Source organism: Verticillium nonalfalfae, assembly GCF_003724135.2.
Source record: "Verticillium nonalfalfae strain VnAa140/NRRL 66861 chromosome Unknown scaffold_36, whole genome shotgun sequence".
Classification (NCBI taxonomy): domain Eukaryota; kingdom Fungi; phylum Ascomycota; class Sordariomycetes; order Glomerellales; family Plectosphaerellaceae; genus Verticillium; species Verticillium nonalfalfae.
The window spans coordinates 1-15,087 of record NW_021167261.1 but is presented as its reverse complement, the minus strand read 5'-3'; the positions used below and the strand labels follow the sequence as shown (position 1 = coordinate 15,087).

At 55.8% G+C, this 15,087-nt stretch overlaps 8 protein-coding genes across 8 annotated transcripts; 5 read left to right on the top strand and 3 right to left on the bottom strand.

Annotated features, from left to right (window-relative positions):
- Positions 1–500: 500 nt before the first annotated feature.
- Positions 501–973, bottom strand: RSM27 (mitochondral 37S ribosomal protein S27; the record flags this gene model as incomplete). Its single annotated transcript, XM_028639777.1, has 4 exons — positions 501–523; positions 577–623; positions 680–885; positions 935–973. 4 exons carry the CDS (start codon positions 971–973, stop codon positions 501–503), a joined length of 315 nt encoding a protein of 104 aa, XP_028495845.1.
- Positions 974–1,301: 328 nt separating this feature from the next.
- D7B24_005626 (uncharacterized protein) lies at positions 1,302–2,639 on the top strand (the record flags this gene model as incomplete). Its single annotated transcript, XM_028639776.1, has 2 exons — positions 1,302–1,634; positions 1,692–2,639. The coding sequence occupies 2 exons, from the start codon at positions 1,302–1,304 to the stop codon at positions 2,637–2,639; spliced, it is 1,281 nt and encodes a 426-aa protein (XP_028495844.1).
- Positions 2,640–3,373: 734 nt separating this feature from the next.
- ATG37 (Autophagy- protein 37) lies at positions 3,374–4,388 on the top strand (the record flags this gene model as incomplete). Its single annotated transcript, XM_028639775.1, has 3 exons — positions 3,374–3,389; positions 3,470–3,767; positions 3,839–4,388. The coding sequence occupies 3 exons, from the start codon at positions 3,374–3,376 to the stop codon at positions 4,386–4,388; spliced, it is 864 nt and encodes a 287-aa protein (XP_028495843.1).
- A 1,244-nt stretch (positions 4,389–5,632) lies between these two features.
- D7B24_005624 (uncharacterized protein) lies at positions 5,633–6,301 on the top strand (the record flags this gene model as incomplete). The annotated part of the gene is made up of 1 exon (XM_028639774.1): positions 5,633–6,301. One exon carries the CDS (start codon positions 5,633–5,635, stop codon positions 6,299–6,301), a length of 669 nt encoding a protein of 222 aa, XP_028495842.1.
- Positions 6,302–6,759: 458 nt separating this feature from the next.
- Positions 6,760–8,231, top strand: D7B24_005623 (uncharacterized protein; the record flags this gene model as incomplete). Its single annotated transcript, XM_028639773.1, has 4 exons — positions 6,760–6,915; positions 6,972–7,299; positions 7,364–7,525; positions 7,597–8,231. 4 exons carry the CDS (start codon positions 6,760–6,762, stop codon positions 8,229–8,231), a joined length of 1,281 nt encoding a protein of 426 aa, XP_028495841.1.
- Positions 8,232–8,500: 269 nt separating this feature from the next.
- Positions 8,501–9,786, bottom strand: RNY1_1 (ribonuclease T2-like; the record flags this gene model as incomplete). The annotated part of the gene is made up of 2 exons (XM_028639772.1): positions 8,501–9,512; positions 9,560–9,786. The coding sequence occupies 2 exons, from the start codon at positions 9,784–9,786 to the stop codon at positions 8,501–8,503; spliced, it is 1,239 nt and encodes a 412-aa protein (XP_028495840.1).
- A 2,090-nt stretch (positions 9,787–11,876) lies between these two features.
- On the top strand, positions 11,877–14,425 carry NUO78 (NADH dehydrogenase (ubiquinone) 78K chain precursor, 5-prime end; the record flags this gene model as incomplete). The annotated part of the gene is made up of 6 exons (XM_028639771.1): positions 11,877–11,991; positions 12,053–12,076; positions 12,135–12,186; positions 12,258–12,272; positions 12,347–14,251; positions 14,308–14,425. The coding sequence occupies 6 exons, from the start codon at positions 11,877–11,879 to the stop codon at positions 14,423–14,425; spliced, it is 2,229 nt and encodes a 742-aa protein (XP_028495839.1).
- A 397-nt stretch (positions 14,426–14,822) lies between these two features.
- On the bottom strand, positions 14,823–15,068 carry D7B24_005620 (uncharacterized protein; the record flags this gene model as incomplete). The annotated part of the gene is made up of 1 exon (XM_028639770.1): positions 14,823–15,068. A coding segment is annotated over one exon (246 nt), but the record flags the coding sequence as incomplete, so codon positions are not given.
- Positions 15,069–15,087: the final 19 nt, after the last annotated feature.

Sequence of the window (15,087 nt, the reverse complement as noted above, 5' to 3'; positions counted from 1 at the left end):
TGATGATAATCGGATGCACCGCCAGGCCAGCATACACCACAGGCCGAAAAGGGGCACGAGTGTTTTCTACCTCCACCTAGCGAGAGACGCGCTGGGTCGTAGCAAGGATGAAGTATCAGCCTTCACAGTCTCATCAACTGCGAAAGGCACACACCCCTGGATGATGTGTTCATATGGGCAACTCAAGCATTACCATCCCAGCTGGCGTCCCAGAGTCAACAGCGACCCTAAGAGATCTACTAAGCTCGGTTGCAAAAATTCAGCAGAGGTCCATGCCAGTTACGCCGGTTCAATGTGTAAGGCCTGGCCGGCATCGCTGTGCGCATACCACGACCCCTAACCGGGGTCGTACCACGATCAACACCCACTGGCATAAGCACGAAACGCTGTCAACGTGACAAAAGCAGAGTTCTGGGGGCTCTGAGAGAACAGTAGGGTAAAAGATTGTTGAACAGTATTGTACAAAGTGTCTAGACTCGATCGCTTCGTGTGGTATACATTTATTTTCTGGACTTCGGCGGGGCTATGGCGATGTTAGTACCTATCACAAAGGTTCGCTCATGGAGAGAAACTGACACTTTGTCTTCTTTTTCGTAGGTGCACCCTTCCCCCGAGCTTTGAGTCTGTTCTATCGGTCAGCATGCCGTCCGAAATTGCCTTCTGCATTGGCCCAACGTACGAAGCGATGTGATCTAGACGCTCCTCGTTCTTCAAGTCGAATGTTGTGAGGTGAGGTCCGAACGACTTCATGACTGTGTGAATGTCGACGACTTTTCGGGGGTAATAGGAGGCGAGAGCTGGGCCTTTGAGTCGTTGGCGGAGGACCTTGTTACCCATTCGAACGCCCTCGGGGTTATATGTCGTCGCGAAGATCTGGCATTGGGCCTGTTGCTGTCAGACAAGTTTTCATTGACCCGTCGCAGAGTTCATATACCTTCATCAGGTCCAGCAACCTGGCGCGTGGAACACTCATCTTGTCGGCACTGAGCAGAGCGTCGTGGAGATGGAGTTCGAGTTTGCGATCGACCTCGAATCTCGAATTCGCCTGGTTGGCCAAAGTGACGCGACGGATCCACCATCCTCATCCGATAAGTTGATTTCTCGTGCTAATGACATATGGGACAGATGCATAGATTCTATAAATGCATTTCATGTACAATCTTCATCCGGGCGAACATAGTCAATTATTTTCAATACTGAAATCGCAAATTTCACGATTTTCACTGAGGGAGAACTATCGTTTGCCGAAACTGCAGGGGGCTCTCTTTTCGAAGGAGACCCAAAATCTGCGATAATCCACAATGTCGAAGAGAACACGCGAAGAAGGCCCGACGCATGAGCTGCAAGGTCGGCCAGGGTCTAGCAAGCGCCCTCATGTCGATGGCCCGCCCAAAGATGACATCGAACCCCTCAATGTCATGCTCGCGCATGCCAACAAACTGGTCAAGAGGATCGAGGATTTGAGAAGCGCGTTGCAGGCAGGAGACTCAAGTTCTGATATTCGGCGACGAGAGAAACTCACAACGAAATTACAAGGCACGTGCCAAGACGTTCTGCCTTCCATTAAGGCCTTCGCTGGAGAAAAGGTCGCCTCAGCAGACGCCGCGCCAGAGGCTTCGAAAGAAAATCAATCTGTACGTTCATCTCCGCCGCTTCATTTATGTCGATGATGCTCACCCTTCCTTTCATAGAGTAACACGCATGCTGACGACGGGACAATTCACCCGCCAAAGCCATCTACTTCTGCGCCGGCGTGCTCACCTATCCCCTCGCCCCTCATTCTGTCAGCCTTTGCTACCGAGGAGATTGCAAGTTCCTTGCCGCCGTTGCCGGCCATCTGCGACCCCAAGCTTGAGACTGCGGTTTTCACACACTACACCGTTGGACCTGGCCTGAATTATGAGCGCCTCGAGTGGCTTGGTGACGCATATGCTGAAATCATCTCGTCATCCCTGCTGTTCCGTACTTTCGGAGGCTTCTCATCTGGAAAATTGTCTCAATTGCGGGAGCTTCTCATTTGTAATGCGAACCTCGGACAGTACTCAGCTCAGTACGGCCTCGTCGATCGCGTCAGGGCGCCAGAGGAAGTCAAAGCGTCCAAGGAGAAGTGGAAGAAGGTTCCCGGGGATGTTTTTGAATCATATGTCGCAGCTGTCATCCTCTCAGACCCAGAAAACGGGCTGCAACGCGCCGGGGAGTGGCTGAAGGCTCTGTTCAGCATGACGATCAAGCACCAGATCTCGACCATCTCAAACAAGCCCGAACATAGAGCTGTTCTGGAAATGGGCGACCAGTCTCTTCTTCCGGATAAGGTCCTAAATGCGAAGGTTCGGTTGGGCCAACTGATCGGCGCAAAGGGCATCAGCCTCCGATATGAAGATGACACCAGCGGTCCCAAGTTCGATAAGTTCAACAAGCGCCTGACTGTCCATGGTGTAAATCTGTACCTTGATGGCTGGGGTGAGAAGAACAAGTGGCTTGGAAAAGGCACAGACATCAACAAGAAGGAAGCTGGGCAAAAGGCGGCGCAGATGGCTCTTGACAACAAGGCCATGATCAAAAAGTACAGCGAGAAGAAGCAAGCGTTGCAAGCTGCGAAGGCCGCAGCTGGCGAGGATGATGACGATCAAGAGCCATAGGAACCGGGCATACACTATCAAAACGGACCTAAAGCCCTGGCCCACTCATAGGTTTGATTCTATAACCATCTCATCGTCATCGACCGACCCTGCCTCAATGCGCCGCCTCAGGTCTCTCAGATTTGATCCATACCGTGACCTCAGCTAAGCGACCACATACATGCATGTGAAAGTAGGTAGCGCAATGCCAATGCCAGAGTGACCACTTTATGAAATCTTCAATCCAAGTCGCCGGAAAGTATTCCCCATGGGGAAGAGGGACGCCTTCACGTGTCCGGGGGATAGTGTTGATTACATAACAGGGTCCTCGGGTGGGATTCGGGGTCGAGAGTGGATGCGGCGTCTCTGCGCCGAGGCAAATCATTCCCGACCAAAGTGGCATGCTGCTAGTGACAATGCTACAGGAGCTCGCGCCGTCCTGGCACAGGTCATGTCCGGAGGCATCTAACACTTTGGATCTTCTCCTTTTGATTGTTGCGAAGGCGTTCATAATTCCTATCCTCCCATTAGCATGTGGATCTTTCTAATACATCAATTCCTGGTTCCATCGACAGAGTCTGCGACTCCAAGCCAATCGTGCACCTAAACCACATCTATCCCACCCATCGTTATCTACGCGTCCCGCATTGACGGTTGCCGTCACCTCGGCTCTCGGATTCATCGGTTGTTTACCAAACGTCTGCACTGATCGCGGTCTTGTATCACAACCGTGTCTGTTCTTTCAAGTCGCCATCATGGCCGACTCAGTAGGTGAGTGTCCAGTCTCTCTTCGCATCCGCCTGCATCTCGACGGGCCCCCCAAACAGAACTGGGCTAACAAGATCGGGCAGATCGCGTGTTCGTCCACGCCTTGAACACCGTCAAGAAGATACCAAAGACCGGTGCCTCCCGGCCACCACCCTCCGACAGACTCCGGCTCTACGGTCTCTACAAGCAAGCCATGGAGGGCGACGTCGATGGCGTCATGGAACGCCCCGCTGCTGGCGCGGGGCTGTCCGGCGACGAGCTCCAGCGGGAGAAGGACAAGTGGGATGCTTGGAACGCACAGAGTGGCCTGGGCAAGACGGAGGCAAAGAGGCGGTACATCGAGGCTCTGATTGAGACGATGCATCGCTACGCCACGACACCGTAAGCCATACCTACTCCTCCTCACCTCACCCCCCCTCGGCCCGAGGTCACGGCTAACAACCCATGATCAGAGACGCGAAAGAACTCGTTGCCGAACTCGAATTTGTGTGGAATCAAATCAAGAATAATAGCCCCAGCGCCTCGTCGTCGAAAGGATCTGACCAATTTGTCGGCCGTCGATTCACCCAGCCTACGAGTGGAACCGAGGGGCCGCTCAGAGTGCTGAGCCCAATGAGCGAAGACGATGCCGCGGAAAGGGAGTCACGACGGCAAGCGACTGCAGAGGAAGACGGCGAGGAAGAAGACGATGCACCGAAGAAAAGCTCGAAATGGTCCCGGAGCGTCGAGAATGCGCTGGTCAAAATGTCAGCCGAGGTAGCGGCTCTACGCGAGCAGATCACAACAGGAAGAGAGTGGAGGTTCAAAAAAGAGCGAAGCATCCCCGCCTGGCTGGGATGGCTGGTCTGGATGATCATGAAGCATCTTGCTATCGACGTTGTCCTCCTGGCCTTCATTCTGCTGTGGATGCGGAAGCGAAAGGACCGGCGGCTTGAGGACCTCGTCCGTGCTGGTCTCAAACTGGCCCGGGAGTACGTGCGGAACGTCCTCCCATCAAGGTGACGTCCTTGGTTCCTCTTCACAGGCGCCCATACGGAGATCATCTCCAACGTCCGGGCTGCGAGGTGGTTGTGAATCCCGCTCCCCTCCGCCTGCTTGACTACGCCTGAGTGCGGGCAGCAGCACGCGACGCCACCCGAGATACTATACGGCGTAGACCCACCAAGTTCATGCCGACCATCAAACAGGCGCGCCTCAAGGGCGTGACCCGACCGACTTCCCCAGAATCACCAAGCCTGTGCCGCGTGTACAAACGATATACAGACAGCATGCCAGCTTCCGAGCTTGGCGCACCTCTGCCAGTCGATCGTGGTTTGGCTAGTTCGAGCTCCAGACCTACCGCCTGGTATGCCAGTAAAGGATGAAAGAGCATCGGATAGAAGGGTTGAGCTTGACGACAGGGTCTCCGATTTGGCTGCGTATGACAGCTGCGAGCTATCGTTGTCCCCAGTCGTCTTGCACAAAGCTTGACAATCCGGTCACTGGAGGCAGACTTGCACGAGAAACAGGCACAGGCATGCACCAGTCCCAAGTGTGTTGCAGACTAAGGACTTGCTGATGAAAGCGAGGGCCCTCGCTCGTGCCAGGAGAGAAGCCATTACACACACATGCGACTTTTCTGTTTGGTTAGGATATATTGGACGAGAACCTGCACCAGTCGCCCGGGTTGTTGTGGTCGGAGGGGTGTGTTTCGTTGGACTTGATCCGTTGTAACATTACCACAATCACATGTCTAAGTATTCCAAGTACTGGCTGAGTGCGCTAGACTGGTGAATAGATAAGAGTTCATCAGGACGGTTTCTGTAGCGAGCATGATTATTATGTTGTGTTGATGGTCTTTGCGTTCGGTTTTGGTATCTGTGAGATGCGTTGCAGGTGTCTTCAGGGGCACTCCTGCCCAATACGACAAGCCTGTTTCCACTTTTTGGTTCCGTCCTGGCCTTAACCATCTCTGACAAACCCTCACTTACTTCCTTCCACCTTCAGAAGGGTAGTATCACATCGAGTCTTCGAACGACGTAACGCCATGGTCGGTCTTTGAGGGCCTTCTGGTCGACCTTTTTCAATTTTGTTGTTCTCAAGCTATACCCCTGAGGATGCTGTTCTTGGAGAATTACTCCGCTGCTGTCGAACTCTGTCGCACTTAAGGCATACGGTCATCGCACATATCATCATTAAGGCACAGTCGTTTGCCTTCCCCCGCCTTCTTTGCAATTTTGGGCAGCCCTCTGTTGGCTCCTCCGCTCATGTCGTTACACAACGCTCAGGGTCACGACGAGGGCCCTCTCTCACCACGTCGCTCATACAGCTCGCGCAACGGTGGAGGCCCCGCAGCGTCGATTGACGAAGACCTCATCCCGCCTCTCGACAGCATATCACCAGCGATCTTCGTCCCACTCAAGGAGTCAATCCTCAAAAGTTCTGTCAGCAATCCCAAGACCGAAGCGGATCGTCTCCGACTCGTCATCCAGCGCATCGACAGTCACGCAGAAGATGTGAAGGCCAACATCATCTTCCTCTTCCGCCGCGAGCAGCAACGCGTCCTGCAGGCCGCACGCATGAACGAGGCAGCGCAAGGCGCCCAGACCCCGCCGCCGCCGCTGGACAAAAGTCTAGTCGACATGATGATGCAGAACGTCATGGCGCCTAAGGATCCCACGCGGGATTATGGGGTGCACCGCCCGTTGCCTCCCGTTACTCTTTGCCAGTGGCCACGAACGGCAAGAGAGCAGACAGTGCACCAGCTGCTGACGACAGCTGAGGGTGCTATGAGCAACCTTGATGGATTCGACAGCATGATGGCCAAAGTAAGGGAGGTTTACAAGAAACAGCTTGAGGCTGAGGAAGGAAGAGAAAGGACATCGAAGACGCGGACAGCACAGGAAGAAGCTCGACGACGCACCGAGAGCGCTTAGAAGTCGTTATCACGACGCGATCGTACAGTTTCTGCTGCTGGCATGTTCGTGTCCCGGAGAAAGACTTGACAGCTGAGAATGCTGGAGACGCTGGCTTGCACCACAGAAAATTACATTGTGCCGTGCGAGCTGGAGTGTGCCTGAGAAACAGACCTCAATTAGCCAAGTCGGCTGGTCACTCTGTCATCCTCTATTGGTGAGACTTGGTGTCACATCTGGGTCAGGTCGTCGTTGGGCATCACCAGCAAAAGGGTGCACGCTGGCGGTGTCCACCAGCACCTGAGACACGGCCGCTACAGGGAGCTATCTATGGTGGTGTTCGGAGTTGCCCGACCTGCCCGGGGAACTGCCCCCTTATCTTGACAGCCAAGTGCGGGGTCCCCCTACGCTCGCTACTAATACATCGTCACTGCCAACGTGACCAGACGGCTTGAACTCATCTCATTATTTCCTTCAACATGAGTTCAGACATCAAATACCTCCTTTCTCTCCGCGCAGTCCGCGAGCGTGCCAAGATTGTTGGAGATGTTGCCAAGGCCGGAAAACTAAGCCATTTTGATCTTCGGGAAGACAAGCTGGATGATGTTGTCGACTTTGTGGCCTCTGTCATCAAGGTTGGCATTCAAGATCCTTTGAATACATCTTGTGCAATCTGACGAATGGATGCCAGCGCGACTTTGGTCCCGACAGATTCCACACGATCCCGCCTCACGGCCGTTGGCAGCATTTCGAGGTCGGTAATGTACCACGGATCGCCAAACTCATCGAGAAGTGGACGAACGAGGGCAGCGATGAAAAGGAGCTGACCCGCCGCCTCATTGACCTCTTCTTCGTCTCCGTACTTCTCGATGCTGGCGCAGGTGATCATTGGCGGTACAAAGAGGCTGAGACGGGCGAGGTCTACGAGCGAAGCGAGGGTATCGCGGTAGCCAGCCTGCACATGTTCAACTCCTTGGCTTTCACTGGATCGAAGGATGCATCTGCTCCGATAGTCGACGGTAACCCCACCACCACACTCACCATATGCTATCTTGTTGACCTTGAACTAATACTGCTTGTCAGGCAAGGGCTTGCAGCAATTGGAGACGAGTGCGCTCGCAGAGGGTTTCCAGGTAACCAACGACAACCCTATGCTAGGCGTCGACTCACGTGCCGCCCTCCTCAGGAGCCTTGGACAGTCACTGCTCGCCCATCCCGACGTGTTCGGAGAATCAGGCCGACCAGGTCTGCTAGTTGGTAAACATTCGCCTTTCTAGTATTAATGGAACATGCTTCATGGCTAATGATTTCCATAGATTATCTAATCAAGGCCTCAGGCGATGCCAAACTTGACATTCTTTTCCTCTGGGACGTACTGCAGACGCTCCTCATTCCTGCGTGGCCGAAAGATCGGACGACAATCGGCGGCACGCCCATTGGGGATGCCTGGCCCTTGAGCACTCTGCGAACGGGCGGGGCACCAGGCGCTTCCGATGCGGCCGCCGAAAACATCCAACCCTTTCACAAGCTCACACAGTGGCTCACTTACTCTCTCATGGTCCCATTCCAGAGGGTCTTGGGCCTAGAGTGGACCAACGCAGACTGCCTGACCGCCCTGCCAGAATACCGAAACGGCGGTTTGTTCGTGGACATGGGCGTGCTCGTCCTGAAAAAGGAGACTCTCGAGCGAGGTCTGGCGGCGTCGGGCGAGGAACTCCCGCTATTCGAAGCGGGAGACGACGTCATCGTCGAGTGGAGGGCCATGACACTCGTGCTGATCGATCTGCTCTATGGTAGACTCCCGTCTCGCATGGGCGAGGGCGTGCAGCTGAGCATGGCTCAACTGCTTGAGGCCGGCACCTGGAAGTCTGGGCGTGAGGTCGCGGCGCAGCGCCGACCGCAAACCAAGTCAAGCCCTATCCTCATCAAAAGCGATGGCACTGTATTCTAGGTCGCTTGTATGCCGAGCACCGCGCACCGGCAAGCCAAATGTTGGGAATCAGGTGCAACTATCTGCCAACGGCCGTTTATCGAAGCCTCTCTATCATGTTCAGAATCCTGGTGCATTTATTTACTTATGATATGTACTGTGATGGTCACCCAGCGATCCAGCCCTTTTTTTGCTTCCCGCAAGCTCTCATGGTGAACATCTTTTCGAAAGCTGCACAGTGACTACTCAAAGTCCTACACGATGTCTACAAGTGATTTCCGGTGATCCAGCTACGCCGCGGTCCACGTGAACTGCAGAGTGACAGCATTCGCCTTCGTGAAGACGGTGCTCTGCGTGTTTCCAGCCGGGACCTCAGCAGTGTAGAACGCAGATGCGCCGGCGTACGTCAAGAACGTACCGTCGTAGCCGAACGAGGACCCAGTGGCGACAGAGGACGCGCACAGCAGCGACGCGTTCTCCTGCACAGCGCAGTTCCCCTTGCTGGAGGTGAGAGTGAATGACCCCCCCGCAGCAGGTGTGGCCGTGAAGGTGGCCGGGGTGCCGCCGCCGCGGTACCAGTTGCCGCCGGAGACGAGGAAGCCGGGGCTCGACACGCCAGACGAGGTTGCGAAAAGGTGGCCCTTTCCAGAGATGGAGGATGGGTTGGCGGTAGTAGAAGTAGAGCCGGCCGCGGATGTGAGAACGGTGCTCAAGGTAGAGGCCGCCGTGGTCGTGGCAGCCGGGGTTGTTGCTCCAGCCTTCTTCTTTGGCAGGTACTTGATTCCCTCCTTGGGGCAAGACGAAGGCGAGCCGACGGGGTCTACAGGTACGAACACGCCTGTTTGAATGGACCCCTTGACGTTGAAGTGGTACCAGAGCTCGTTGAGCTCCTTGTTCTTGTTGCAGTTGACAATGACGTTGTGGCCATGGTGGGCGGTGAGGACAGTCTGGATCTGGTCCAGGGTGTAGGTCACGGTCTCCGACGGGACGATTCCAGCTTTCTTCAGCCATTCGTAAGATGGGAGCGTCTTGAACACCTGAATGGTCTTCTTGACGTAGTCGACCACCTCCTGGCCAGGCGTGTAGCCTGGGTAGCAGCTTGGCTCCAGCGTGTTCATGCACGTGCCGTGCTTGTTGAACTCATGCTCCCAAAAGCTTTCGTCATTGCCGTTTTGGTCCTTCCAGAACGTCTCCATGTACTTTAGTGAGCACGGAGACGCGGCAGCCAAGATGGCTGTGATGTTAGTGTACTCCCGCTCGGGGGCGCAGAACTGCTCGTACGTGCCATCGCAGTTGTCCGGCCTGTGAAAGTCAGAGACGTGTCGACGTTGATCCTGCGGATGACATACCAGAGGCCATGGATGGTCCACGAATCATCCGGGCCTGTGGCGGGGTTGCTGTCCCAGAATTGTGTTTGCAGGATCTGGCCTCCCGGAGCACTGAAACAGCACGCGTTCGCAAAAGCTGTCGTGTTGTGGCAACTCTGGGGGACATTTGAAGGGCAGAGGAGTGAGTTCGCAGCCAAAGCGCCGCTCACGGCCAGGCTGGCGCTGAAAATGGCCTTTCGGGAGTGCATGTTGAGGAGGAGTGAGAACCGATGTGGAACAATATACTGCGCTCTCGGACTGACGATCTACAGTCACTGGAGTGCATGTCGGCACGATTCAACTTATAGGCATCGTGTTCAGGGGCCATCGACGTCGGCCTCCGCCGATATAGACGCTGATTGCATGCGACGCTAGGCCCAGCTTCTGCCGGATTGTCATTGCCCACGATTCAGAGTCGTAGATATCGCCTCGTGCTAACGCCTCGCGCCGGCAGATCGGCTCACATCCCAACCACATCTTATCACTGAACCTTCAATCCCAAACCCACGTGCTGAGCTAACGGCAGACTTGTCACTTCAGGAAGGTGAGTGCCTGGGAAGTGGTGCTCGATTGGTCGTGGGTAAAGCGGGAACCGGCTATCGGCAACTAGAGGGCGAGGAACGGGGCTCAATTAGGCTAAGAAGCCCGCAACTACCTATGCAGAGTGCGAGGTTTCAATCAAACGTTGGAGTAACGGGTCCCATGTCCTGACATTTTCCGGAACCAAAACACACGGAATTCGAGAGGCGTTTTCAGAGCCAAGAGATTCGAAGTCTGGGGAATATGGAGAGTTTAGCTGGATCGGAGGACTAAATGTTGCCATTCAAGACCGATGTGGTTGGCATAACCCTGCACTATCTCTGTGGAGTATCGTTAATAATTGTGATCTGTGTCTTCCCGAGAACGATGCTAAATTGAGAATAATGTATGCCATATTGCAGGTGAAAGAGGCTCTCGTGGCGTAGGTGGTAGCGAAGGCACGATCCCGGAATGCCCGTTCCCATGAAATGCCTGGATGGAAGCTTGTGTATGATCAGGCCGAGCTGAAGTATGGCAGTTGATGTAAGTGGATGACCTTGGATCTTGCCGAGTCAAATTCTAGACGAGAAGCCGGCGTGACACATGAGTAATGATACTTTACTTTCAAGATGCCTCGTTTCCGTTGCGTCTACCTCATGTGAGACAAGTGTATCAGTTGTGTGTTTACTATCACTTGCGTTCACTAAAGACGAGCTTTCTGCCGGTTGACTGGGCGAGTAGGATAAATGCAGAATGGTGCTGGCCATTGCTGCTTTCTGATAGATTTTGGTGTTGTCGGGCTTATACTGAGAGCACAATACATGACCCAGGATACTCACCTTGCCCATCGAGTTGTTATGTCTATTCTGGATTGGTTCTGACAACGACTCAGAAGCTGTATGACTCGCTGCTGCCAGAGGGACTAGGCGCCACGGGTGCTGAGGGGACTGTCTCAGTTGTAACTGATGGCTAATGGTGAGCGACTTCACTGGATCAGCTCTCACGAGGGAACAGCGTGCTTGATGCATCCGACCAACCATGGACGCAGATGATTGCCAGACCAGCTCCAACTCGCGGGATCCTTCAGGAGCACCCAGTTGAGCGGTTCGTTTGACCGCACCCCGAGAGATGCTTCCAGGATATTGTAGAGCTGGGCCAGAATCACACTGCCTCAGCGGTCGGCAGTGACGCAGGCACTCTTCCCCCTACGTTATGGCATATCAACGCCTGGAGTTGGCATTGATCACAACAGTCTGCAGACATCGTCAAGGCGACTTCAAGTGCATTCAATCACGGCTTCACTTTGGTATGTAACGACCGGCGGTAAGAGGCAGCGGTCATTGAGGTATTCTCCCATGCTTCCATAATCGGCGTGTTGCATTCGTCTAGGACACAAGATAGAGGAAGGCTCGAGTGACACGCTGCAGAACAGCGCGGGCAAGCTTTCCTACGATAAAATGAGTCCAAACAATTCTAAGGAAGAAAAGAGGAAAAGAGAAGACGTACGTTGCGGCGCACGGAAATTTTGCAGTGATATGGGCGGCGGGTGGAGCTCCTCGTGATGGCCTCAGGCAGCCGTGTGCTCACAGAGCCGGTGGACCAATCAGCATTGATGTAAATTAATCGCGACGCTAGCGCCACCAAACTGACCCGGAGAGCATCCGGATTCCTCGAGACGTCAACGACCTGACGACCTGTACACCACGACTTGCCTCCCACCCTTCCCGACGAACACCCCTCCCGTTCGCCATCTACACCTCTACTCCGTCAGGGCGACACGATGCTCCGGCATACTCTGGCTCGTTCGGCTTGGCGGACTGGCCGGCAGGCCGCCAATGCCTCGCGCACCTTTGCCTCCACCACCCAGCGAAATGCCGAAGTCGAGCTCACAATTGGTATGAAAACACCATCCCGACCATCCAATTGGCCTTGACAAAGTAGCTGACCCGTCACTAGATGGCAAGAAGGTTTCGATAGAAGGTGAATAAGACCATGTGGCCTGCCAGGCGAGTCGTCTTTTGCTGACCAAGAGGGATAGCTGGTTCTGCTCTCATCCAAGCCTGCGAAAAGGCTGGTGTGACCATTCCTAGGTATGTGCCCCCAACATGCTCCTCCCTTGCCATCACCTCATGTGAGGATCCTTGCTGACACGTTTGCGTAGATACTGTTACCATGAGTACGATCGATCCCGTTGCCTACCGAACCCCGTCCGAAATTCCCTTCGAAACGAAATCTGACAAATACACACAGGAAGCTCATGATTGCCGGAAACTGCCGTATGTGCTTGGTCGAAGTCGAGAAGGCCCCGAAGCCCGTTGCGTCGTGTGCCTGGCCCGTCCAGCCTGGCATGGTCGTCAAGACCAACTCGCCTCTCACCCACAAGGCTCGCGAGGGTGTCATGGAGTTCCTTCTGGCCAACCACCCCCTCGACTGCCCCGTCTGCGACCAGGGCGGCGAGTGTGATCTCCAGGACCAGTCTATGCGATACGGCGGCGACAGGGGCCGCTTCCACGAGATTGGCGGCAAGCGTGCTGTCGAGGACAAGAACATTGGCCCTCTCATCAAGACGTCCATGAACAGGTGCATTCACTGCACGCGTTGCGTCCGATTCGCCAACGACATCGCCGGTGCTCCCGAGCTTGGCTCGATCGGCCGTGGCAACGATCTGCAGATTGGTACCTACCTCGAGCAGAGCCTGAACACCGAACTGTCCGGCAACGTGATCGACCTGTGCCCCGTCGGTGCCCTGACTTCCAAGCCTTACGCTTTCCGCGCGAGGCCGTGGGAGCTGAAGCACTCCGAGTCCATCGACGTTCTCGATGCTCTCGGTTCCAACATTCGCGTTGACTCTAGGGGACTGGAGGTCATGCGTATCCTGCCTAGGCTCAACGACGACGTCAACGAGGAGTGGATCAACGACAAGACCCGATTCGCCTGCGACGGCCTTAAGACCCAGCGACTCACCATGCCCCTCGTCCGCCGCAACGGCAAGTTCGAGCCCGCCGACTGGGAGCAGGCCCTCACCGAGATTGGCCGCGCCTACCAGACCCTCCAGCCCAAGGCCAACGAGTTCAAGGCCATTGCCGGTGAGCTGACCGAGGTCGAGTCCCTCGTTGTCATGAAGGACCTGGCCAACAAGCTCGGCTCCGACAACCTCGCCCTTGACATGCCTTCCGGCAGCCAGCCCATCTCCCACGGTGTCGACGTTCGCTCCAACTACCTCTTCAACTCGCAAATTGCCGGTATCGAGGTGGCTGACGCCATCCTCATTGTCGGCAGCAACCCCAGGCACGAGGCCGCTGTCCTGAACGCCCGCATCAGGAAGCAGTGGCTGCGCTCCGACCTCGAGATTGGCGTTGTTGGCGAGACGTGGGACTCGACTTTCGAGTTTGAGCACCTCGGAACCGACCACGCCGCCCTGAAGAAGGCTCTCGCCGGCCCCTTCGGCAAGAAGCTCCAGGCTGCCAAGAACCCCATGATCATCGTCGGCTCTGGCGTCACCGACCACGCTGATGCTAAGGCCTTCTACGAGACCGTCGGTACCTTTGTCGACAAGAACGCCGCCAACTTCATCACCCCCGAGTGGAACGGCTACAACGTTCTGCAGCGTGCCGCCTCGAGGGCTGGTGCCTTCGAGGTTGGTTTCGTCACCCCCTCGGCCGAGGTTGCGGCGACCAAGCCCAAGTTCGTCTGGCTCCTTGGTGCCGATGAGTTCGACGCTGCCGACATTCCCAAGGACGCCTTTGTCGTGTACCAGGGCCACCACGGTGACCGCGGTGCCGAGATTGCCGATATTGTTCTGCCCGGCGCCGCCTACACCGAGAAGGCTGGCACCTACATCAACACCGAGGGCCGTGTTCAGATGACCCGTGCCGCCACGTCGCTCCCCGGTGCCTCCAGGACAGACTGGAAGATCCTCCGTGCCGCCTCTGAGTTCCTCGGCGTCCCCCTGACGTATGACGACGTGTCCCAGGTCCGTGACCGCATGGCCGAGATCAGCCCTGCGCTGGCCGCCTATGATGTCGTGGAGCCCGTCTCCCTGCAGCAGCTCAGCAAGGTGCAGCTGGTGGACCAGAACAAGGGCGCCAAGCCCACCGGTGCCCCTCTCAAGAAGGTCATCGACAACTTTTACTTCACAGACGTCATCTCGAGGAGGTAAGTCGGAATCCGTGCCCTCGCCTCGATCAAGTCACTGCTAACACGATGAACAGCTCACCAACGATGGCCCGTGTTTCGGCTTCCAAGGCCACCGGCGACCCGAGGACCAACTTTATGGCGCCCGGCATGGAGGAGGACAGGCCGATGGGCCAGGTTGCGTACGGAGCGTAAAGAGCATCGGGAGCGAATGTACCAATTAAGGCACCTTGAAGTATGGAGCGGGGGAGGGGGAGGAGGGGGTTTCCGAAGAACGAAAAGCTCCTTTGTCCGGGTTGTTCGTCGCGTTGCTTGTACATATAAGAGGTGCGAGGGCGTGGTCGTGGCGGCGAAGCAGGGCCGAGGAAGAGCGGAAGAAGTAAATACGCCCGTGTTGGAGTCGTTCAAGCTTTACTTTACACCTATGCTGTTCGCGGACGATGTGCTTTCACGATGTGCTGACACGGCAAATCCCGATGGGTGAACGATGACTGACACGTGCGTCGGTTGTGGGACTCATGCACATGTACAGTCGTGTCTATTCCAGGTCTGCCCTTCTTACGAGTTGGAGAGGAGACGATGCTTCTACGCACTACGAGCTGCAGCTGCACTGCATGGCCCTCTCCAGCTTCGGCACATCCCCCACCCACCGCGCCTCCTCCTCCTGGTCGCCCTCGTAGACCGTGCCCTCGACTGTCTCGCCGTGCCAGGCATCCTCAAACGGGTGCAGCGCCATGTGCATGGCGCGCCGCAGCACGTCCCGCTCCCCGTCCTTCTCGACGCGACGGATGATCTCGTCGAGCACCCAGTTGCGCGGCACAAAGTTGGGGTTCACGGCCTTCATGGCCCGCCGCCGC